The sequence below is a fragment of the Callithrix jacchus genome, chromosome 2 (assembly GCF_049354715.1).
Source record: "Callithrix jacchus isolate 240 chromosome 2, calJac240_pri, whole genome shotgun sequence".
In the NCBI taxonomy this organism is placed as follows: Eukaryota; Metazoa; Chordata; class Mammalia; order Primates; family Cebidae; genus Callithrix; species Callithrix jacchus.
This window is the reverse complement of record NC_133503.1, coordinates 189274037-189300407: the sequence shown is the minus strand read 5'-3', so window position 1 is coordinate 189300407 and position 26371 is coordinate 189274037. Positions and strand designations below refer to the sequence as shown.

At 42.5% G+C, this 26371-nt stretch overlaps 1 protein-coding gene across 1 annotated transcript in view; it reads left to right on the top strand.

Annotated features, from left to right (window-relative positions):
- The window catches only part of FBXL7 (F-box and leucine rich repeat protein 7), a 418014-nt gene extending 394512 nt beyond the window's left edge, over nucleotides 1–23502 (top strand). The window contains exons 3-4 of the mRNA XM_035291754.3: nucleotides 11227–11838; nucleotides 20190–23502. Coding sequence (XP_035147645.1) covers nucleotides 11227–11838; nucleotides 20190–20926 — 1349 coding nt within the window. The 3' untranslated portion in view covers nucleotides 20927–23502. The remainder of the gene's footprint in view (nucleotides 1–11226; nucleotides 11839–20189) is intronic.
- Nucleotides 23503–26371: the final 2869 nt, after the last annotated feature.

Genomic DNA, 26371 nt, shown 5'->3' with positions numbered 1-26371 from the left:
CACTTCAACTGAAATTCACTTAATATTTTACAGAAAACTTAAATTATTATTTAAAAGCTGAACATTATAGTTTTATTTTACTTGGAAAACCAGTATCACTTGCTATAAATATATGATGATTTTTGACATAAAAATAAATTATCACAACTGTAATCCCAATACTTTGGGAGACTGAGGAGGGAAGATCACTTGAGCCTAGGGAGTTCAAGACCTAGGCTATATAGCAAGATTCCATCTCTACAAAAAAAATTTTCAAAAATTGAGCCGGGCATGCTGGCATATGCCTGTAGTCCCATATACTCAGGAGGTTGAAGTGGGAGGATCCCTTGAGTCCAGGGATTCAGGGTTCCAGTGAGCGTTGATCATGTCACTGCAATCCAGCCTGGTTGACAGAGTAAGATCCTGTATCAAAAATAAAATAAAATGAAAGAAAGTAAAGGAAGGGAGGGAGGGAGCTTGGCAGGGAGGGAGGAAATAGAGGGAGGAAAGGAAGGAAGGGAGAGGGAGGGAGGAAGTGAAATGCTGGCTAAATACTACTGCCTGTTACAGACTTTAAATCAGAGTCTTATGCCTTTTCTTTTTTCATTAAAAAGGGAGCTCAGCAAATTTTAAAGAGATTCTAAAAACTCTTGCTACTGTAGGGAATCAACCCCTTGCCTTGTGAAGAAGGTAGCCTCTAATGGCAATGCTACTCTAGCTCAGGGATGAAAATGAAATGTCCTGCTTTCCATTAAAGAATAAATGGTATAGGCCAGATAGGGTGGCTCATGCCTGTAATCCAAGCACTTTGGGAGGCCAAGGTATGAGGATCACTTGAGGTCAGGAGTTCGAGGCCAGATTGGCCAACATGGTGAAACCCCATCTCTACAAAAAAAATATAAAAATTAGCTGGGCATGGTGGTGCGTGCCTATAATCCCAGCTACTCAGGAGGCTGAGGCAGGAGAATATCTAGAACCTGGAAGGCAGAGGTTGCAATGAGCTACGATCACACCACTGCACTCCAGCCTGGGTAACAGAATGAGACTCCATCTCAAAAGAAAAAGAATAAAAAGAATAAAGTGTCTCTGCTATTTAAGGAAAAAGAGGGTACTGAGAAGTTGTTTGATAAAAACACAAAGGGTCTGATGAATTATAATCCAGGACTCACAGTTTCTAAGGCCACCTGATCTTTCCTCAGACAGAAATTTCTTAAAAGATACTTTCTAGAGACTTGCATTGGAGGCAAAACCAAACTGTATTATGGATTTCAGAAGTGCATTCTGTACATTTCATTGATATATTTATGGAGTTTAGAAAAATATGACTTAAACATTTCCTTAGCTGTGTGAATATTCCCTTCTAGAAGAGCTAAAGGAAAAACAAACCCCTTGCTCAGTTCACATCGGAGTCAGAAACTGGTGTTTCGACACTGAAAAAGTGGGGTTTGTGCCCTAGTAAAGAGCTGGACAGTGGACTGGCCCATGTGCCTGATATTAGACGAGTTCCACCGTCCTCACCATGTTCCCACACATCACTCGCCACAATGCTACCCTTATCAGACTGGTCCAGGTGACCAAGAAAGCAGGTCTTTTGTCCTTGGACTGGAGTCTCTGCCATCATCCGATCCTGGGATTACCAACTTCTGGACAATATTCTCAGCAAGAACCCTTGAGTCCTAAAGCTAACTCCCTCCAGGTGAAATGCAAGATTAACCTCTGCATATATTGCTACTTTATCACAGCTAATGCCTGACGTAGGTTCTAGGTTGTATATATGATCTGAGCCACATTAAAAGAAAATAGTTTTAAGTAAAACAAGAAGAAAAATGATTGCTCAGATTGTGTTCCTTTCTCACTAGCTAGGTTTTGTTAATCTATTTTTTTAAGCTTGAGTTTAAGCTAAGAAAAGAAACCTTGCTTTTTATGGCAAGAGTTCTTGAGGAAAAAGACAACTTGTAATAGAAAGCATCTTGCATAAAAGTTTTGGTAATCAGAGTGGGGAGATGAAGAGGAGCTTTGTAAATTTTGACTTTGAAAGGTTAGTGTAATGTAAATATGACTTCCTAGAGTCTAAACAGCAGTGGTTTGAAAATAAAAATGTGTACAAAACAGGCAGCTATCTAGTTAAAAGAAAATGTGTCTAATAAGCATGTGTGTCTGAGACGTCTTGAATATTTTGATACTATACTGCAATTACTAATGATATAAAATTTCCAAGACTCCTGAAACCATGAGAAAAAAGTTCTTAGTGTTGTTTTTTCCCAGAAAAAGACAGCTATACTTTTTTGGTACTCTTTACCCATTTAAAGTAATTTAAGAATAAAAAAACATATTGTTCCCACACAAATTATATACTGGAAAGTATTTTGAATTATTAATGGAGCCACAAGTTCTTAAACTTTAAAAAGTCCCCTGTCTCCTAGTTCAGCCAACAGATGAATATGTCAATATAAAAACTACAGTTATATATATTTAAGGATCACCATTGTGTCAAACAAAGATTACATTTACACTGAGAAAATCCAAAAGTTCGCTACAAATATTGTTTAATTCAAACATTTACTGTGGCTGGGAGAGCCTATATTTATTGTCTTCATCTTGGACTTCTGAGAACCGACTTCTTCCCAGACCTGCACAAACTTTCCTAGTCTTTGCCATGCTGGGTTTCGCATGGTTCAGAGGCGTTCTCAACATAGAGCCACTTTCCTCTCCCCCTGAAGGACACAAGAAAGAAATTGGAGGTGTCAAAACAACAGTGCGGAGGTACTTTAAAGAGGCCACGGTGTACAAAGGAGGTGGGCTCAAAATATGTGCTTTATAATCTAGTCAAATGCAATAACTCCTCCCTCTCTAGACCCAGCTGGGCACATGGGCTGCAGTAACAATGTGGATTAAATGATCCAATAAATGAATGGTCTCTTTTGCCTATAAATCTGTAATCCAAAAATCTGTAGCAGTGCAGTTTATGGATGTAATGCCAAATGTCTATCCCTGTATATTCCTTGCTTTCCACTCTGCCGATCTTCCTGTAGACGTCAATGTGGGTTTGTTGTTTTGTGTTTTGTTTTGTTTTGTTTTGTTTTGAGATAGAGTCTCACTCTCACCCAGGCTAGAGTGCAGTGGCACAATCTCAGCTCACTGCAACCTCCTGGGTTCAAGCAATTCTACTGCTTTAGCCTCCCAGGCAGCTGGAATCACAGGCGCCTACCACCATGCAAAGCTAATTTTTGTATTTTTAATAGAGATGGTGTTTCACCATGTTGGCCAGTCAGGTCTCAAACTGCTGACCACAGATGATCTGCCTGCTCCGGCCTCCCAAAGTGCTGGGATTACTGGTGTCAGCCACCGTGCCCGGCCTTTTTTGTTCTTTTTGTGTCTTTTGCTTGTATTCGGCTTTCTGATATCATTAGGAGACAGTTAATTCACAAAATACACCTGATATCATGAGGAGATAGTCCACAAAACATACATCCTATTGCAAAACTATGTGGTCATTTCTCCATTAAATTCCCCCTTTCTGCTTTCATGACACTTGTAGAGTCCTCATCCCTGTCTTTCCTGGAGTCTTATATTTTATAATTATTGCCTTTTTCAATTCTTCTATTGAAATTAGCCAGGTACAGTGGTTCACACCTGTAATCTCGGCACTTTAGGAAGCCAAGGCATGCAGATCACTTGAGATCAGGCGTTCAAGACCAGCCTGGCCAAAATGCTGAAACCCTATCTCTACTAATTTACAAAAATTAGTGAGGCGTGGTGGTGTGCGTCTATAGTCCCAGCTACTCAGGAGGCTGAGGCAAGAGAATCACTTCAACCAGGAAGGTGGAGTTTTCAGTGAGCCGAGATGGCACCATTGCACTCTAGCCTGGGTGACAGAGTGAGACATCGTCTCAAAAAAAAAGAGAAAAGAAATTAACCAGCAGTATCCCTTTTGCAGATTTTATAACTTTTCCTTTTTCAGAGTTGTCTGTCCATCCCTCCATTCATCCATCCACCCTAATACACAGTAACTCATTGAGTTTACCTTTAACAGATTTCATTATCAATTCGTGCAATTATTCCCAGGGGGAAAAAAGTTTGCTCAAAGACTGCCTGCTAGAAGCTAAGGGTCTAATATCTAAGATTCATGAAAAACTCATGCAACCCAATAGCAAGAAAACATACAATCCAATTTTTTAAATGAGCAAAAGACTTAGAAATTTTCTAAAGATGGCATAAAAATAGCCAGCAGGCACATGAGAAGGTGCTCAATATCACTAATCACCAGGGAAATGCAAATCAAAACTGTGAAATACCACCTCGCACATGTTAGGAGAGCTATTATCAAAAAGACAAGAGATAATAAGTGTTGCAGAGGGTGTGAAGAAAAGACAACCCTTGAAATCTAGATTGTTGGAACCATTATGGAAAACAGTATGAAGACTTCTAAATAAATTGAAAGTAGAACACATATGACCCAGCAATCCCCTTTCTGGGTACATGCCTGAAGAAGATGAAATCACCACCTTGTAAATATATCTGCCCTCACATAGTCATTGTAGCACTGTTCATGACGGCCAAGATACTCAAACAACCCAGAGTTCATCCATGGACGAATGGCTAAAGAAACTATTTTTTTATCTATATGAATTATTATATTTAATATATAACATATACATATATTATATATATGAAATACTATATAGTCATTAAAAAGGAGGAGATCCTTCCATTTTCCACAACATAGATGGATCTAGAGGTCTTGGTGGATTTTAAAAAGCCACGCCACCTGTGGTATGTATGTTCTGGAAGTTTTTTATATGTTATGAAAATGTACTGCTCTCTTGGAAATTTGGGCATTTTTTCCCCCGATATTTCAGGGAATATTTTATCTTCAAGTAAAATGATCAAGAGCTTTATTTTTGAGACAGAGTCTTGCCCTGTTGCCCAGGCTGGAGTGCAGTGGCGCAGTCTTGGCTCACTGTAACCTCCACCTCCCAGGTTCAGGCAATCATCCTGCCTCAGCCTCCCAAGTCGCTGGGACTACAGGTGCATGTCAGCACACCCGTGTAATTTTTTGTATTTTAGTAGAGATGGGTTTCATCATGTTGCCCAGGCTGGTCTCGAACGCCTGAGCTCAGTCAGTCCACCTGCCTCAGCCTCCCAAAGATCAAGAGCTTTTGATGAATACTGGTTTGCATTGTTTCTTGCCAAGGATACTGTGGGTGATATCTGCTCCTCCGTGATAAGGATATCCCCTCAGAGAACAGATGCTGCAGGGAAGGAAGGCGTTTAGAGGAACTATGCTATGGTTTCATTATGAGCCCCATTTTCAATTACCAAAAGGTCTCAGAATTTAAGGATGCTCAAAGCAGGCAGCAATTAATTTAATTCCAGATAGAAGCTTTTGGCCTTGTGTATTTCATTTGGCACTTTTTGCAATTCTCACTTTCCCTTTTCAGAATAATTCCTGGCAGTGTTGTAGAGTTCTTCCAAATACCACTCATGCATCTCACCATCTTGCCTAAGGGAAAAGTGAAGGAAGATGTAGTCTAAACAGCTAATTTGCATATAAATTTATATAAAAATGTAGAATACATTAAAATTAACACTGCTGTTAATTTAGTGTTGTTGCTAAACTGTATTTTAGCCCAATGCATATCACCTTAGTACTAAGATAAATGGGAATTTTTCCCCAAGACATCAGATGGGTAGAAATTCATTTGGAATAGATATTCAGACATGAAAGCATGTTCATACCTACAAAATAATCTAAATCTATAATCTAAGTTCAAATAATCAGCTTTTTTGCTTCTGTTTGTGTCGTAATGTCGTAAGACCAGGAGGAGGGTTGAGCATTCTTCTACCTCTGTCATCTTAATATTTGTCTCTGGTGTTCTCCTCTCTGAGTGTGTGTCCTGGTACCCATGCATCAGGGTCCCTGTTTCCACTCTGAAAAGAATCAGCAGCTATTGCCAATGTCCATTGAGCTGCCAGTCTTCTGAAAGAGACATCGAGAAAAAACTGTATACAGAGTACACTTGGTCTTTCTACATTCTCTTCTGTGAATGAAATATACTACTTGGGTGGTAGAAATGGTCCTTGTTTTGAGTTTGGAGCTATGCTCTATTTTCCTGCTATATTGACATATCCTTGTAGTTTTTATATTAATATCTAGTGACAGTAAATAGCTCCTCATATCAAAGGGTAAGACACATTGTGTGACAAGCTATTTATTGTTTAGCCATAATAAAATTTATTTTCAAATTTAAAAATATATATAGGTATATTTTTTAAATTTGGAAATGCATTTAATGTATTTGTGGAAAATATCGAGAAAATGTATTTTGTGAAAACTTCTGATATGCATCTCTGTAGTTTTTGTTATTCTTTATTATCTTTTTATTTATCAGGTACTATTCATTTAATTGAGACAAACCGTACCATCTTTTGAAAAGTTCGCTGAGGTTGTTGGCCTGCTATAGGCATAGCAGGAAGGAATCAGAGACTCTGGGTGTGTTTTCTGGTAAAAGAGACATCCAGCTTTCCTAAGTGCTTGAAGTATGAAAGAGTAGCAGGTTTTAGAAATCCACTTCACCCTCCCCTCCACCCCCACAGGGTAAGTATCTTGTCATTCCTCAGGCACCTACCTCTAGGCAGCTCTCTGCAGGGACCTGTTGAGTGTCTTCTCCTTCAAGATGAATAAAACCTAGACAGGCAGAAGAGGGAGTTCAGCACCCTCACAGCTGCAAATGTCAGAGCCGAGAGCCTAAGATTGCCTCGCCCTCCTGGCCTGAAATAAGTTGTTCACCTGCCTCCAAGAAATCTGGTTTCAGTGGTAATTCTCTGAGTACCCATAATAATGAAGGTGGTACCATGGTAACTTGGATAGCAGTTTTGAAGTCCAAAATTAGTTTATATTTAAGGTTTTCCTTAAAGATGTACTATTCATTCCAGATGATTACCAGAGGGAAGTACGATTTCTTTTCTTTCCTTTTTTTTTTTTTTTTTTTGAGATGGAGTTTCGCTCTTGTTACCCAGGCTGGAGTGCAATGGCGCGATCTCGGTTCACCGCAACCTCTGCCTCCTGGGTTCAGGCAATTCTCCTGCCTCAGCCTCCTGAGTAGCTGGGATTACAGGCACGCGCCACCATGCCCAGCTAATTTTTTGTATTTTTAGTAGAGACAGGGTTTCACCATGTTAACTAGGATGGTCTCAATCCCTTGACCTCGTGATCCACCCGCCTCGGCCTCCCAAAGTGCTGGGACTACAGGTGTGAGCCACCACGCCCAGCCGATTTCTTTTCTTATCAATGATTTAAAATGCAGCATGTATACCACCTGGTATCGAAAAATACATGCCAAGCTAGAATTATTTTTTGGCATATATTTCCATTCAGTTCAAAGATGTTTGTTGTGCACGTACTATACGTCATAACAATGTCAGGTGCTGCCAGGACAGAAGCAAGGAAAGGATGGAATCCTTGTCTCGGAGGAGTTTTTCGTCTAATAGAAGGTATGTCCATCATCTGTTGCCACAGTAATACTGTGTGAAAAATCACCCCAAACTCAGTGGTTTAAAAGCATTTTGTATGGTAGCTCGTGCACCTGTGGTTCATCTGGATGCTGGCTGAACCACACTGGACTTGGTTGAGCTTGCCTGTAAGATACAGATTGGGGGCAGTTCTGTCTGCTTCATGGGCCTCTCATCCTTTTTTTTGAGGCAGTAGTCTCACTCTGTCACCCAGGCTGGAGTGCAGTGGCACGATCTCAGCTCATTACAACCTCCAACCTCTGCCTCCTGGGTTCAAGCAAATATTCATGTGCCTCACCCTCCTGAGTAGCTGGGATCATAGATGTGTGCCACCACCCCTCACTAATTTTTGTATTTTTAGCAGAAAAATTTTCACCATTCTGGCCAGGCTGGTCTCCAACTCTTGGCCTCAAGTGATCCACCTGCCTCAGCCTCCCAAAGTACTGGGATTACAGGCATGAGCCACTGCTGCCAGCTCATTATTCTTTTAGCAAGGGGCTGGTGAGGCATGTTCTCCTCATTGTGATGGTAGAAGATTGAGAAGTCATGCCCAGCTGCACAAATGGCTTTCCTCTGATATTTTCTGCCAAAGCCTGTGGAAAACCCAACGTCACTAGAATCAGGAAATATACTCTCTCTGGGGTGAACTGCAAAGGATATGACATAGGATATGGGGACACAGGAAGGGATGCAAAATTAGGAAAATACATAGCAGGTGCACAACAAATGTCTTGAATATAAATAGCAATATGTTAAAATGTAGTACAGTCAATCACATTAGAAGGTAAGTTCACAGACGTCTGGATAATAAAGGGTGGGGGCTTCACAAGGGAAGGGACCCTATCTCAAAGACATGAAAAAAATTCTTTTTTTTTTTTTGCAACGGTGTCTTGCTCTGTTGTCAGGCTAGAGTGCAGTGGTGAGATCTCAACTCACTGCAATCTCTACCTTCCAGGTTGGAGCAATTCTCCTACTTCAGCCTCCCTAGTAGCTGGGACTACAGTCATGTGCCACCATGCCCAGCTAATTTTTATACTTTTAGTAGAGATGAGGTTTTGCCATGTTGGCCAGGATGGTCTCCATCTCTTGACCTCATGATCCGCCTACCTCGGCCTCCCAAAGTGCTGAGATTACAGGTCTGAGCCACCATGCACCTGTAAAGAAAGCTTCTTAAAGGAAAGAAAGAAAAGAAAACTTCTTAAAGGAGATGGCATTTGCAGCCACCCAAGAAAGGTGTTTGTATTTCAAGAGGCTAACATGAGCGATTGAGTGCAGCACATAATTCAAAGCTGCTCCTGGGGCACAGTGTGGGCACACATAAGCCATTCTCAGTGTTAGGTTATGAAGAAGTAACTGAACAGAAAAATTGCAGCAAAAGGAGATCCATAAGAAAACTACAAGTAGGGGCGACTTCAGCTCTCAGAGATTTTTGTGTTGCGTGTTATTACCGGAAGTTCTTTGAGAAGATGGTATGAGTGTTAATTTCTAGGGTGTGAAATATGAGAAGCACATAAGCATAGAGCTTTTGTTTAAATCTTGAGCATTATAATTAAAGCTGGAAATGACTTAGAAATTGTTTTGCTTAGCTCACTTATTTCATAGATGAGGAAATTTGTATCTTGTAGATAAATTCTCTATACGTGGATATGTATGTATATCTGTATAGATACATACATATACAGACAGTTTCTGATTTTAATATGGCTTCAGTATAATTTTCAGAATTTATGATGGTACAAAAGTGATATTCAGTAGAAACTGTGCTTCAAGTCCCCATGTAACCATTTTCCCTTTCAGTACGGTATTCACTAAGTCACATGAGATATTCAACACTTCATTATAAAATAGGTTTTTGTTAAATTACTTTTTCACTGTAGGCTATTATAAGCCTTCTGAGCACATTTAAGATAGGCTAGGATGAACAATGATGTTAGGCAGATTATGTGTTTTAAATGCATTTTCAACCTAGGATATTTTAAAGTTACAATGGGGTTATGGCGCGAAAACCCCATAGTAAGCTGAGGGGCATCTGCATGTGTGTGGGTATATGTATGTGTATAAAATATATAAACACATTAAAACAGAAAATACATTTCTTCCTAAATAAAACCATATATGTGGTATTATAACCATAGATATTCAGTGTGTGTGTATATATGTATTATTATAGCCAATGTATATTGGCTATAATAACCCATGTATATTATTAAGCATATTGTGTATATATGTTATATAATATTCAATGTATATTATGTAGATATAAAATATATAATATATATTATTTTGAATTTAACGCATATATACACACTGGATATATATAGTAATAATACCATATATATGGTTATATATATTATATACATTGGATGTTATACATGTTATATACATTGGATATTATATATATATCCAAAATATATAATATACAATTGTATTTAGACAGAAAGACTAAATTCTTTCTCCTGTGTATATTGAGAAAAAGAGAGAGGAAATGAGCATACTTCTTGACGTAATATTCTAAAGAATTCTTAATCCCTCACAAATTTTAAAACTGCTGTGTCCTTATCAGTGATCTTTCTAGGTCCAAGGAATGGAATGTGGCTCATAGTATTCAAATGCAAAGGGGAGGTTGTTAATAAGAAAAAATAAATATTTTTCCAGTTACACAAGGACTGGAAATGCTGTGTGTAATGCCTGGTCTAGCAGAGGGGTTTCACTGGCTCCCCCAGTCTGAGGCCCTGTTATCAACAGAAAGGGGAGCAGATGCTGAGGGAGGTGGGAGCAAAGGCAGCAGGTGTTCTCTATGCCAACCAGTCTTTGTGTCTCCTGAAACTCACTCCCTCATTTGTAAATGCAACATGATCATCCATCTAACCAAAAGATAATTAGGGAGGTAAACCAGTTGGGGTATCTAATACGTGCGGTTTCTCTCTGGAATAGAAACAGCGAAACTCTGAAGTTGTGCCCTTTCCTTGATCCCTCATCATGTAGACTGGAGGTTGGCAAACCATGGGATTTGTTCCCTGGTCTGGGCAGGGACTAGCCCAGCTAATCTGCTTTCATAAGTTCGATTTTATTAAAACACCACTCTCCCTTATTTACATATTGTTTGTGGTAATGATAGGGCTTGTCATTGCAAGGGAGACAAAGCCCATGGCCTGCAAAGCCTCGGTAGTTATTATCTGCCCCTGTTCACTGCAGTCTTCCCACTCCTGGTGTGGACCACAGGGGATTGGCGCTTTCTGGAATGGGCAGCACGTGCATATGCTTGGCCCTCTGTGATGGCATTGGCAGAAGTCTTCCCAGGGAGGACAGCCACGGAATGAGAATGTTGCCCCCATGAATGTTTTATGTAAGACAGATACCTGTGCTGGCTGGGTGAGGTGGCTCACACCTGTAATCCCAGGATTGTGGTAGGCCAAGGACAACAGATCACCTGAGGTCAGGAGTTCGAGACCAGCCTGGCCAACATGGAGAAACCACCATCTCTACTAAAAATACAAAAAAAACAATTAGCTGGGGGTGGTGACAGGCCTGTAATTCCAGCTCCTTGGTAGGCTGAGACAAGAGAATTCCTTGAACCCGGGAGGCAGAGGTTGCAGTGAGCTGATATCACACCATTGCATTGCAGCCTGGGCGACAAGATCTAAAAAAGAAAGAAAGAAACAGGTGCTTTTGCTTCCTCCCTGGGGCCCAGCTAAGGCTGTCACTCTTAACCCTTTGTTCTCTGTCCTTTGCCAGACTCCGACCTGAGCATGCGCACCCTGAGCACGCCCAGCCCAGCCCTGATATGTCCTCCGAATCTGCCAGGATTTCAGAATGGAAGGGGCTCGTCCACTTCCTCGTCCTCCATCACTGGGGAGACGGTGGCCATGGTCCACTCCCCGCCCCCGACCCGCCTCACGCACCCCCTCATCCGGCTCGCCTCCAGACCCCAGAAGGAGCAGGCCAGCATCGACCGGCTCCCGGACCACTCCGTGGTGCACATCTTCTCCTTCCTGCCCACCAACCAGCTGTGCCGCTGCGCGCGCGTGTGCCGCCGCTGGTACAACCTGGCGTGGGATCCGCGCCTCTGGAGGACTATCCGCCTGACGGGCGAGACCATCAACGTGGACCGCGCCCTCAAAGTGCTGACCCGCAGACTCTGCCAGGACACCCCCAACGTGTGTCTCATGCTGGAAACCGTAACTGTCAGTGGCTGCAGGCGGCTCACAGACCGAGGGCTGTACACCATAGCCCAGTGCTGTCCCGAACTGAGGCGACTGGAAGTCTCAGGCTGTTACAATATCTCCAACGAGGCCGTCTTTGACGTGGTGTCCCTGTGCCCCAACCTGGAGCACCTGGATGTGTCAGGTAAACGGACACTGGCCTACCAGCTATGGGCCCTCCGGGTGCACCATCCTAAAACAGTGGGCACGTTGCCACCACCAGAGGTCCTTTTCTTGTGAGCCATCAGAGATGAAGGGCAGGTAGCAGGGAGGCTGCTTTTGCAGAGAAGCTGTCTCTATGGAATCATGACCTTGGAGGCCACAGGTTTCCCTTTCATCAAATAATGTCCACTTCATAGGGGAGTTCTTAGGGGAATTCTAGCACGCTTTGCCTGGGAGTTGAGGTTAGTGACTTTTAAATGTCTTTACTCTTTGTAACTCTCACAGTTACTTCAGAGTAATCAATCATAGATAATGCGAACAGGGTATCGAGTTGTAGAGAAATGGAAAACAGAAGGCTAACTGAAGCACGGTTAGCTCAGAAACTACCCTTATGCCCACTTGCGGCTGGTCCCTGGAGCCCGGGATCCATGTCCAAGCTGTAAAAATGACCTCGTGGTTCTTCACACCATGGACTGGATGGTGCCCACAGTGGGTGATGAAGCACTCAGCTATGGGTTGTGCTCATATCACTTGCCATTTTGTAGTGTCTCCTTAGATTTTACCTGCACTCTCCTTACCTCTGGGTTAATCTTGTATCTTTTCTTAAGCAAAATTCTCAATTCCGTAGTGCAAGGGCAAGGTCCATTGAATTACATCTTTAGTCCTTTTAAAAATCGAAGGAAGTTGGGCAAAGAGGCCCACGCCTGTAATCCCAGCACTTTGGGAGGCCGAGGTGGGAGGATTACTTGAACTAGGAGTTAAGAGACCAGCCTGAGCAACAAAGCAAGACCCCTCTCTCCACAAAAACTAGAAATATTAGCCAGGCAAAATGGTATGTGACTGTGGTCCCAGCTATTCTACTCAGAGGCTGAGGCAGGAGGATCGCTTGAGCCCGGGAGTTCCAGGCTGCAGTGAACTATGATCATACCACTGTGCTCCAGCCTGGATGACAGAGTGAGACCCTGTCTCTTAAAAAAAGAAAGAAAAAATTGAAGGAAATCCCAGCATGGCTGCTTTGCTTGAAAAGCTCTCTCAGGCAGGAAGAATTAAAGCCCAGACCCACACTTAGGCGCCAGACATGATCTGGCTGGACTAACAGCCCTCTTTATCTCATTTGCTGCCTAGTCAAAAGATGAACATTCAAGAGGCTGAAATGTGTAAGATGCGACAGGGACTTTAACAAACCAACAGCAGGAGCTGCAACCTCAGGGAGTTTGTGGGAGGGGTCAAGAAGTAAAAACCACTATGATGGGCAAATAAACAGAATCCAGGATTTACAAGCATCTGAGGCCAATGATGCCCTCCAACAAAATCTGAGCGAAAGCCGGCTCTCAGCTTGCTCTCTCTTTCGAAAGCCGACATCTAAAAACATTTCAGATGACAGCCCATTACTTTTTGCAGATTCTTTCCCTTGCTGGAGAGCAACTCGCTGTTCCTCTACTTCAGCTGGCTTCAAGACAAAATCATAGCAGCCATATGTTCAGTTAGTCAGGAGTAACCAGTGGCATAGAGAAGCAGGAAACCAAAGGGGTTTTCTTACATTTTTCCTCCGAGGAATTCTGGAAAGAGAAAACATTGAGATGTGTTGGAAACAAGTTTCAAAACTTGGTGATTTAGGAACATTCACAGCTTTTTCTAGATGTGTTTCCTCTTCATTTAAAAAAAAAATGGCAAAGAACTGGGTTCTTTAACCTACAAGAGTTGGAGCATTTTATAAACATTTTATTTTCTTTTCTTAGATTAGAAAATGATTCATTTTTGGAATTCCTTTCTTCATTAAAGGTGCTTCCCATGCACATTTAATACAGGCTGCACTCTTAATACAGGCTGCAAAAGGACCTTCTTTTGGGGTGGTCCTTTTGAAGTCCAGAAATGCAGAAACCACTTTTGCTATTTGGGAATGGAAATTCTTGCACTTTTAGCCTGAGTGATTCCGCCTGGCCCCTTGACTAACCATTATTAATCCTGGATATCTGTCCTGTATGTCAACCTGCCTACTTTGAGGGTTCAAATATATTAGTGTATCTTCCCCTCTTGTCTCCCAACGACAACAGTGGTCTGTATACATAGAGGCAAAAATGAGGGGAATCCGCAGCTCACCAAGTTAAGGACATAGTATCCCACATATGGGAGAAAGTTTCAGATAGATGGACTTGAAAGACTCAAGAGGCCATCAGGATGGATTTGTCATCAGCACCTAGTAAGGGTGCCTTCCTGTTCTGAGGGCATCTGGAAATTGTTATGTTGATGCAGAGGCCAGAGGGCTGCCAAAGCTGATTTCATTATGCCCGATTCTCTTTAGTTTTACAGCTGGGCTCTGATAGTGGCCACGTTCTCAGTGGCAGAAAACTTGACTTTGGAAGACTCATTGCTGGTCTAAAGCTTAATTTCCCCAGAGGAGATGAGACTGCCTATCCCATCCCTAGCAATGCAGAAAATGCTCTTCTGAGACGCTGTCTTTAAAGTCACTGAAAATTGCTACAACTGCAGTGTTTCATCATTATCACATATTACCTTTTCTTAATAGTAGCATTAAACATCAACGGACTATATTGATGAATATATTGCAATAACGGGAGGAAGTGGAACTTATTTGTGAAAGGTAAAGAACATATTTGTGAAAGGTGGATGAAATCTGGAATTAACTGAAGAAACCCATAGGTTTGTTCAACCAATTTTCAAAATACACAGTGTTGTAAGTGTTCAAAATAATGCTGCTTCAGAAAGAACCTCTTCAATGGAGACCTGGAATCGTCCTTGTTTCTCCCCCAATCCTACCCAACCAGTAGAATCCTGTTCAGGTGACTGTACTTCCCCAGTTCCTTGAGTTCATTTCTCTCTGCCTGCCTGGATGCAGGTGTCCCCAACCATTCCTCCTTATACCCATCTCCATTGCCTCCAGAGTTGTTGTTTCAAACTGCAAGTCTAAACGTTCACTTTCCTGCATGAACTCTCCAATAATTGCTACCTATGACCTACAAGAAAAATTCAAGTTCCTCCGCAGAGCACATAAGAGCCTTCCTAAGAAGCTCTTCTTAGGTGCAAACCTGCATACACTCAAATGTCCCCTTCTGTAGAACCATCTGATCCGCATGTCCCCAGACACGTGCTATGTGTGCATGCAGTGATGTACGCATGCCTCTCTGGCTTATGTGCCTCTTCCTCCTCTGCCCACTGCCCCTCCTCGAGAACTCTCTGAACAGACTTTTCCTTGTTTAAGCTCCAGTCAAGCATCCCCCTGAATATAGCCTTCCCTTCCTCGCCCCAAGTGAGCTAAGGGTTTTTTCTGGGTGTCTGCCTTTTGAGCACAGAAAGCTAGAGCATTGATTGGCTTGCAATTGGGTGTTTATTTCCAGATTTGTTTCTCTCAACTCATGATGAGATTTGAGCTTTATAAGGACAGAAATATGTCGTATTTTATTTTTGCACTTCATGACATTGTAATTCAGTGAACAGAAGTGTGTCAAAGCTTTAAATGGTCATTTTGGCCTCTAAAAGGTTTAAAGTTCCCTTTTGCTAACACCCTAAGCAAGCATTTAGGAAGCTGTAGTGCGATCGTTAAAAATTCCTCATCAGTAAAAATGAGATGGTTGGGAGGATTAAATGGGTTAAGAGTTAAGCCCTTAAACACGTGCTCTGATGAGAACCGTGAGGTAGGCACTCTGAGTCACAGCTGCCGTTGCCATGGTTGTATTGTCCTTGTTATTAACCTGCCTGGAAGTCAATAGCTGTTCTTCATTCACTTAACCATCTGACACCCCAGAAGAGGTAGAGATATCACCCCAGTAATGAGAGGAAGTAGTAATAAAGAGCATATTTGTGAAAGCTGAATGAAATGGGGAATTAATTGAAGAAACCCCACAGCTTTGTTCAACCTATGTTGTCTATACCCTACCCTAGATATCAAAACAGGCCCCTGATCTTATCCCAACAGACCATTCTTGCCTTGGTTTTGATTAAATCCTTTCAGACACCCTGAGTTTCACCCCATGGTCACCCCAACTCTCCTATGGCCTTTCCCCTTGCTTTCCTTTCTCTGAAATTTATCAATTATCTTACCACCTGGGCTCCATATCTATTAATATGTATACACATTGCTTTTCACTCCAAGTCTATGCATCCAAATTATTTCTCTCTTTCAAGGATCCCTTTAGACATCATACTGTGGTGGCTTCCAAGTTTCCAAAGACCTCTGGGTCCCTGATGTCTGAAGGTTCACTTCATTTTCTACAGTATATCTCTTGTGTAATATATCAACTCTATGATACATCACAGTCATTTCTTACCTCCCTTTCTAAATTGAAGCCTTGGAACGAGGAGTCAAGAAACTTATCTGTAGTCTGGGTGTACAAGTCATATAATCTCACTGAGCCTGTGATGCTTCATCTTTAAAAAATGGTGTTTATTTTGGATGATTTCTAAGGTTCTCTCCATGTCTATAATGAATGAATTTGTGAACTAGTCATAAATAATAACTACTGAGCCATGAACCAGTTTACTTTCTTTTCAACCCAAACTAGCAAATCTGTAGGAGTTTGGGTAAAACCTAAAATCTGAAATTACTGATCTAAAATAACACAATTCTTTAAAATAGTCTCTTTACGAAACCCGAACTAAACAAGTATTTCATTAAATTTGGAATTCAGTTTCAAATGCAAGGTATGCATTTTTCCTGGACCAAATATATTATTTTTTCTGGAGTGCAGCAGATTTTGCTATTTTTTAAGAAAGGAAACTAGAACTAAGAGTTTAAGAGGGAAGGTTATCATATGATCTTCAAAAATGAAGTGTCTTTATAGGCGTCACAGATGGCCAATCACTACCATAGACACGCAAATTCAGTGCCAGCAGGATTACAGTCAGCCTCAAGAAACGAACTCAAAACCAAGGGAAGTTTCAAAGCTAAAAGGAACTAACCACCTTTTGCTAAGGCACAAAGCACAAAGCCCACTGGAACAGTGTGACCTGCCTCTGACAAGCTGCTTTTTTGTTCTCCATGGTTGGAGTGAGGTTCACTCCTTACTGAAATTCTTTGACTTAATAGCACATGGCCTTCGAACCTCATTATTCCCAGGGCCTGAGTGTATAAGAGTTTCCCAGGCATCCTACAGGAGGTGGAAGGAAGGTCCTCCCTAGCACTGTGAGGCTGCTGGGAAGCCTTGGATATTTGTGAAACAGCCAATGTGCAGAGTGTCCGAAATGAGGCACCTGGCTGTAGAACTGCTCAAGAGATTTGAGATGAGCAGAGAGAAAATGAAAAATACATATAGAACCTCGTAGTAGAAGGGAATATATATTAATATACATTTATTTATAAAATATTAGGTTGGTGCAAAAGTAAGCACAGTTTTTGTCTTTTTATTTTTATTTATATATTTCTTTTGAGATCAAGTCTTGCTGTGTCACCCAGGCTGGAGTGCAGTGATGCGATCTTGGTTCACTGCAACCTCTGCCTACCAAGTTCAAGTGATTCTCATGCCTCAGCCTCCCAAATAGCTGGGATTACAGGCATGTGCCACCATGCCCAGCTAATTTTTGTATTTTTAGTAGAGACAGGATTTTGCCATGTTGCTCAGGCTGGTCTCAAACTCCTGGGCTCAAGCGATCCACCCACCTGGGCCTCCCAAAGTGCTGCTATTACAAGCATGAGCCACCACACCCAGCCAGTTTTTGCCATTTTAATTGTAAAAACCACAGTTACTTTTGCACCACCCTAATATATACAGACTATAGATATTATTTATATTAATATACTATAAATACACTGTACCTGTTTTTATAAAGTAATAGAGAACTTAAATATCCAATGAAACGAGTGTTCCATTTGCTATATATAAAAATATAAATTGTAATATATAGTATGTACATACATAATTTATACACACATATAGTTTTAGGAGATTAGAGATGATGTTTAGAGAGACATCTAAAGATACTTTCCTGAGAATTGAGATTGTTCTAACAATCAGGTAAGAAAATCTTTATAAAAGCCCTTTGTAAACTCCATGGTTCAACACAAATACAAGACATTATCATTACCTATAAAACAGACAACTGCTTCTCAATGTAGGAATACTTCAGCCAAGGTCAAGGTCCTGCAGACACCTAAATGTTGGAAGTTGGATGATCTCATCTGGTCCTCTTATAGAAGACTCTCTTCCCTCTATAAACCACTCATTCATTCATTCGACAGCTACTTAGTACCAGCTATGAACAAGGAGTGAGAGAGACAGCAGTGAACAGCCCCAGGTCCCTTTTCTCAGAACTTAACATTCCAGACTGAGGAGACAGCAAATAAATAAGTGAACAAATAAATATATAATGCCATGCAGGGATAAAGACTCCTGAAAATAAAGGGGAGGAAGGCAGGGGATGCTAGTTTATACAAACGTGGTTGGGGACAAATTTTACAATAAACTGAGATTGGCTCTAAGACCTAGGAAAGCGGGGAGGGCTAAGGGAAGACCTTTCCAGTGCTCGGAGGCTGGAGAGCATTTGCTGTGTCTGTGAGATGGCAAGCAGGCCAGTAGGGTTGGAGGAATGACATCATCAGAGAGCCCTGGGGTGCAGAACCTTGGGAGCCCTGTTAGACTCTGGATTTTAAACTTGGAGTGAACGGGCGCCATCCCGAGGCTTTGCATAGGGGCATGCTTCGAATTCCATTTTCCAGGATGCCTCTGCCAGATAGAGGTGAGGGGAATTGACTGTAGGAGCTAAGGACAGGGAAGGGAGTCTAGTTCAAGGACTACAGCAATAATCCAGACAACATAGTTGTTTTTCCTCAGCTAAAAAGGGTTGAATTGACTCAGAAGATCTGTTCAATTTACAAGTCATCCTGCTAGACTAATATATTCATCTCCCATAGAGTTTTCAGGGCAATATCTGTTCTCTCATTGCATCCTCATTAAATCTGAAGTGTCGGCTCATCACCTATTCATTCCCATTGCACAGTGGACACTTCTGAGAAGCAGCAACGTGAAGCCTCCTGCCTGAACCAGGTGTGATTCCCAACCCAGTGCTCTTTCTGCCATACCAGGGTCATGCCCAAGCTTTGTCATTCATATCTCACTTTGGACCAGGGAGCTTCCAAACCGTGGCAGGTCAAGAACTGACATTTACTGAGCTCCTGGAACTTTCCAGGGCCAAGGCAAGATATTGATGCACATTCTCTCATTTCTCCATCCCAGCTGCCTCCCAGGGAATGGCATGGTCCCTGTTTTCAGACAAAAGAAATACTCAGAAGGATCGATTTGCTAAACGTCGGGCAAGTAGGGCTGGATCAGGAATTGGAACCATGGTCTTTCTGACCCAATCCCCTTAAGCCCAGATAATCGAAATAATATAGTTAAATAATCAGATAAATGGCCGGGCACAGTGGCTAACACCTGTAATCCCAGCATTTTAGGAGGCTGAGGCAGGCGGATCACGAAGTCAAGAGATCGTGACCATCCTGGCCAACAAGGTGAAACCACATCTGTACTAAAAATACAAAAATTAGCTGGACATGGTGGCATATGCCTGTAGTCCCAGCTACTTGGGAGGCTGAGGTAGGAGAAGTGCTTGAACCCAGGAGGCAGAGGTTGCAGTGAGCTGAGATCGCAGCACTGCACTCCAGCCTGGCGCCTAGCAACGGAACAAGACTCTGTCTCAAAAAAAAAAAAAAAAAAAAAAAAATCAGATAAAAATGGGGAACCCATTCTTGCTTTTCTTCTCTATAGAGACCAAGACAGCAAAGGTTTTGGAAATAGATGCTCAGTGCCGCATAGAAAAATTAGCACTGAGACAAAGGATGTTTCAGCAACGCAATTTTTACTTCCTGGATTGCAGGAAGGGTACTCTCACTAACCATCTTACCATGATAGTATAATGAACAAAGGAAAATTTATTCCTTACGCATTTGGGGTCATCCTTACTGCTGTGTCTCATCTCAGTTAGCTGGAGCCAAACCTTACAATCTAAATTAAAACCCTATTCACTAACAACTTAAAACTTTTTTAAACAGGTGAAAGCAATGGAGAGCCGGAACATGCCTGAGAGCTCCTTCAGCCCAGATATCTTGGTTAAAGTACAAGGACATAGAATGTACTACATGCCTGTGAGCATGGCATGTCTAACAGCTACATAGGACAGGGCTTAACAAAGTTATTAAAACATGTATTCTTTAACAAGAAAGGAACCTTTAAAAAGGAACTTTTCTACTTCCCACAAAGGGGTAAGGTCAGCCTCAGACCCGGACTGGGGCAAGGGGCAGGAATCCCCCAGGGCATCTCCGGGCGAGAGCCTCCACTGCTGCTCGCAGGTTGCTCTGAGCCTGTGTTCTGTCTCTTTGTGCAGGGTGCTCCAAAGTGACCTGCATCAGCTTGACTCGGGAGGCCTCCATTAAACTGTCCCCCTTGCATGGCAAACAGATTTCCATCCGCTACCTGGACATGACGGACTGCTTCGTGCTGGAGGACGAAGGCCTGCACACCATCGCGGCGCACTGCACGCAGCTCACCCACCTGTACCTGCGCCGCTGCGTCCGCCTGACCGACGAGGGCCTGCGCTACCTGGTCATCTACTGTGCCTCCATCAAGGAGCTGAGCGTCAGCGACTGCCGCTTCGTCAGCGACTTCGGCCTGCGGGAGATCGCCAAGCTGGAGTCCCGCCTGCGGTACCTGAGCATCGCGCACTGCGGCCGGGTCACCGACGTGGGCATCCGCTACGTGGCCAAGTACTGCAGCAAGCTGCGCTACCTCAACGCGAGGGGCTGCGAGGGCATCACGGACCACGGCGTGGAGTACCTCGCCAAGAACTGCACCAAACTCAAGTCCCTGGATATCGGCAAATGCCCTTTGGTATCCGACACGGGCCTGGAGTGCCTGGCCCTGAACTGCTTCAACCTCAAGCGGCTCAGCCTCAAGTCCTGCGAGAGCATCACCGGCCAGGGCTTGCAGATCGTGGCCGCCAACTGCTTCGACCTCCAGACGCTGAATGTCCAGGACTGCGAGGTCTCCGTGGAGGCCCTGCGCTTCGTCAAACGCCACTGCAAGCGCTGCGTCATCGAGCACACCAACCCGGCTTTCTTCTGAAGGGACAGAGTTCATCCGGCGTTGTATTCACGCAAACCTGAACAAAGCAAATGTTTTTTTTAAAAGCAGCGTATGTAAGCATCGACATCCACTCATAACAGCTCTTTCTTCCAGGAAGGTTATTGGGAATCTGGCCTTTATTTTTTCTCATTTCTCATGGGCAACAGAGGTCAAAGAAACGAAGCTAGGCAAACAGGTATTTTGGCCAGGTCATTTTTAGGCAGTTTCTCTTCTCACAAAAGATGTATTTCAGCAGGCTGATCGCGGTGCCTTGAGCAAGGCGCTTACTCTCTCCCGGTCAGGCCCCCAGGCCACCTTTCTCTCACACACAGGACACACCCCTACAGTTCCACACCCCCCTCTAATGCCACACCCTCAGTTCCTAGAGCAGCAGCAAGGACCTATCATCAGAATCACAAAGCTCTCCAGACTCCTCTCTAAATTGCTTCATTGACCTAAGTCACCCTCTTCAACCCTACACCCATGCACTTTCTGGTCAACTCAGTATCATAGCATTTTGCATAGGCAAAGTACTTTTCAGGCCTAATTTAAAATTTTATTACAGCAAACACCTGGGGGAAGACATGCATTCTTCCCGCAGCTCTGCCAATGACTAGCTCTGCCAATGACTGTGATCTTGGCCAAAGCACTTCACTGCTCTGGGCTGCAACTTCCAGCACTGAATCAGAGGTCATACAGCTCAAAGATTAGCTTCATGTCCACTTTAGCATTGAAGGAACAGAGATACCCATACACGGACACACCTTGGCATAGAGCTCCCAGGCATCTACCTCCTCCAGGAGAGTTGATTTCTGCGGTCGTGATTTCAGGAGACTGTGCAGTGGCAGCATCAGTGTACAAAGGGCCCTGTATGTCCTTGGGCTGCAAATCACCCAGTTACCTGTGTGTTTCAGTGTGAGTTTCCTCTCCCACCTCCTCACATCCTCTTTTTCCAGGCTGGATGCTGTCGTTTCCCTGCACAAATGCTTTCTGCATTTCCCCATCCGCAGCATGTTAGCGAGGCACCAGCATGCCTAATCACAGCAAAGCCCAGATCCCCCCATCAGTTGCTTTTTCTCAGTGTTTTCAAATTGGAGGAAAGATCCTCACAATTTTTAGTTAACAAGCAAGACCCAAGGGAACCCATGTCCTCAAAAGTTGTTCTAATCCCTCTCCTTGCACACCTGGCATGCATCAGGCACATCTGTCTAACAGCTGGCAGAGACAGATGCCTCGGTTTTTTGCCATTCAGATTGCATTTGGCCTCTTCTTATCTATTTATTTTTTTATGCATCCAGACTTCATCACATGAAGCCTATTGGGGTTACGTTTGTAAGTGTTTAATTGTGCAGATTGCCACCTTGTATGCCTCCTCCATGGCTGTCTGCATGTTTTCCATCAAAGAATGCAAAGCAGGCTTCCAGGTGTTTCAATTCTGTTCACTCAAAAATGCCAGATGAGTGGAAGAGGGAACACATTGAGATGACTTAGACTCTGGTTCACCAACCAGACCCTTGGAATGCAACATTAAAATCATTACAAGATATGGACTTTAAATGGATGAAATTTTAAATGATCATATTTGACTAGAAATCTATATGCTAGCCTCATTTGTGTGAAGTCAGATCGCCAGAAGAAATTCCATTGCTCGTTTTCATGAAATTCATTTGTCTTTTGTTAATAAACACATGATCTTTCCCAAATTATTCTCTAGCCAAGCCCCGCCTTCATTACTGTTAAACACCTCATTTATTTTCTCAAAGTGCCCATTATCCAAACACAGAACCTCTGCATCTCCAAGCCAATTATGGTGAATTTGTCAAACGTAGACACCCTTGACAACTGCACTCACACTGTAGGCTCCTGTGCATACTGTCGTCTTCTGTGGAGAAGGAGAGGTGATGAGGTGGCATCTGCCCAGGAGGTTTCTTTCATACATCATGTGAAACATGGCCTCCCATCAATCAACATCATCAACTTACATGTGCAATCAAGGCTCTGTGCCATGGGCAAATGAATTGTTTAGCTAGGACAGGTGATGGCCACAGGGTTTAGAATCATAAAAAGAGTTGAAGGCAGCATTCTTCAGCTCTATGACTTGTGACCCTATTTGAAGTTTCAGGATTTGGGTGTCACAAGGATTGTCCCTAATCCTTGGCCCCAGAGTGAGCTGGTTTACTACTCTGAGAATGATCAGGGAGATTCAGATAATGAATCCCTGACCACATCACCTAAACTGTCTTCCAAGCATAAGACAAAGCCACTGTTCACACTGACTGCCCAGCACATACCATCTTGTCAGTTTCTCCTTTCTTCCGTCTGCTCTTTATCCATTCCCGTTCTCCCTTGGGGTGGGAATCTATGACAGAGGTTACCAGGGAAACAGCTCAGCAGACTTTTAGAGACCAAGCCAAAGGCCTCACTAGGAAATTTATCTGTTTTAAAACATTGCTTCCTTCCTGGTTCTGCTAAATTGAATGCTCATTTTTTTTAATTCTAATGTTCAAATCACTGTGTGCTGTATGAATCTAGAAAGCCTTAATTTACTACCACCAAGAAATAAAGCAATATGTTCGTAATCAGCCTCAGCTTCATTTTTAATAACCTTGCCAGAGGAGAGTGCTGTTTGGTTGGGGGCACTCAAAAGCATGCAGAAAACATTCTTTGATGGACAGAGCAAGCCAGGTCACTGCCACAGTTGCCTGCTTGAAGATGCACCCATGGTTTTCTCATCTCCTTTGGACCAATGATTTTGGCTTAAAATTGGCAGGTAAGTGAAAAACTGTTACCTTCTCAGTATAGTTCAAGTCTTCAATTTCTTAACCCAAACCCTGTGCCAGATGTATTTTAGAATTCATAATTCTCCATATTTTGTTATACAAACATTAGCCAGGCATGGTGGCACACAGCTGTAGTTCCCGCTACTTGGGAAGCTGAGGCAGGAGAATCACTCGAATCTGGGAGGTGGAGGTTGCAGTGAGCCGAGATTGTACCATTGCACTCCAGCCTGGGCAACAGAGCAAGACTCTGCCTCCAAAAAATAAAATTGAAAAAAAAAACTTTATCTATGGTCGGTCTTGTAATACCTACATCAGAGACTGGGACCTTGAACCAGACATATTCATATTTCTGCAGCAACAGATCTGAATAGATTATTATAGACTATAAATAGCCTTGCATCAGTTGAGGTCCTGTTTTGTCAGCAAATTAATTTATACCATTCATAACAAAAAAACTTTTATGTTTTTTGGAGCTTTCTGGATTTCAGAATTATGAAGGACTAAGGACCTAAATATATTTACCTTGGCACTGGTTACTAACATTGGACGAAACATCAAAATTATGCTGAGTATTCCTTGTTTTAATTTTTTTAAGTGTCTTGGAGTACTATTACTTCTAATGGCAAAATTGCAGTTACTTTTGCACCATCCTAGTGGAACCTGGAAGGAGAAGATGGAAACCTAAGTCAGTTGGAAAAAGTGAAATGTCAGATCCCTTCCTCCCCACCCAAACCTTTCCATCTGAGAAATCAATATGGAAAAAAGCAAGTGCTGATAGATGAATGGGGAACTTCCTCCTCAGCAAGCAAAGAGGTGTTAAGAGATATTAATTTTAACTGTATTTGTCTTTGATCTTCCCATTCTGCGTTAGCTGCTTAAATGACTCTCACATAAACCAATAGGATCCTTAAATGCTTTGCAACATTAATTTGAGGAGGCCCCGTGCAGTTCTTGTCAAGATCCTAGAATAAGTCTAGAAGTAAGTAAAATGCATTCACCCTTGAGGTTCGTGGCTTCTTAAGCTGACATTTATTCAGATTTAATTAGAAAAAAGTGTTCAGGAAGTTTGATATCTAGAGCATGCAAAATGAAAAGAAAGAGGATTGAGTATTTATCGGGGAAAAAGTAATCAAATAAAAGTGCTTATTGCATCTAAATTATCACAAGGAAGCCACCATAAGTAGTGCATTTGTTCAATAGCTGGCAATCATGATTACTTTAGAGAGAAGCTAATTAGAAGAAATGCTGACTAGACAATGGAACAGGGAGAAAGAATATTCAAAGACTAGGTAAATGTTGCTGTGGGAATGTTCATACAGAAAATCTGTGACACAAGTTTAGTTTTTCTCTTCCTTTTCTGCTTTTTGACCTACACACCAGAAGCTGTGCTTCTGCAGTTGAGAGGGGTGTGGGGGTAGGAGGAGTGCCCATCATTATTTGTCCACAGTGGACGTCCATGCTGTCACCAAGACCTGCCTAAACACAGCTCCACTTTGCTAAAGAGCAACTCGGGCAAGCCTCATTCAGATGACCACCAGGTGGGCAAAAATCATTTACCCAAAATAGGAAATACTCTCTGCCTGGGTATGGAGGCTCATGCCTGTAATCCCAGCACTTTGGGAGGCCAAGAATGGAGGAGGAATAACCGTGGAGGAGATAATGAGAGCATCATTATCTCCTAAAGCCACAGGTCCATCTTGTAGAATCCCTTTTACCCTCTCAAGTTAGTAGATCAATCTGCACTTTAAAACACATAGGATGCAAAAACATCTCCATCTGGGAACTGGGCAAGGCAAAATCCTTGCCTGTCAACAGAACAGTTTCGGCATCTTCTTCAGGGCTGTCCCAGGAAGTGTCTGCATCTCAGATGTTGATCACATAGACTACTCAGGAAGGCAGCCTTCGATCTCTACATTATTGCTCAAGTACAAGCAATCAGCATCATCGAGGTATCATAGGAAGGCCTTAAAGGGTCATTTTTTAAATTCTTGACCTTAATGTTTCCAAACTAGTCATTTCTATGTTGTAGAATGTTTGTCTTTGCAGCCCTTGAACCACTGAATTTTACTTGATGAGATCAGCATATCCAAATTTTATCCTGGCCCACGTGATGATCAGCATATGATGGTGACTAGAAATGTCAATCATTCTTCACACATAAAGGATGCCCAAGAAGTGCCAATTGCATTTTTAAAAATCTTTAACAATGATTTATTGACCATCTACTCTATGCCAGGTTCTATGATAAGTTCTGGGTAAACAAGCACAATATCCTTACCCTAAAGAAACTCCAATCAAGTAACAGTAGTGTTCTATAGTAATTTAGGGTGAAGGAGTGGAATATAAACAAGAATCTGACAACATTCATTCATCTAACAAGTATTTATTAATCACTTAAGAGATGGCAGATACTGTTTTGTCACTGGTAGTTCTACCCTGATGGCACTTACTGAAGAAATAATGTTCAGCACATTATTGGGAGAGAAGAACAAGGCTTAGGGTCACCTCTTAGAGAAGACCCTTGAGCTGGGTTTATAAACTCAGACGAGGTGGGAATGCAGGAGTGATACTTTTTAACATCCAAAACGGAGTACATGGAGCCTACTCAGGGAAAAAATATTTAATAAGGTTAGTGAAATAATTTATCTCTTCTATAGGTTAATAT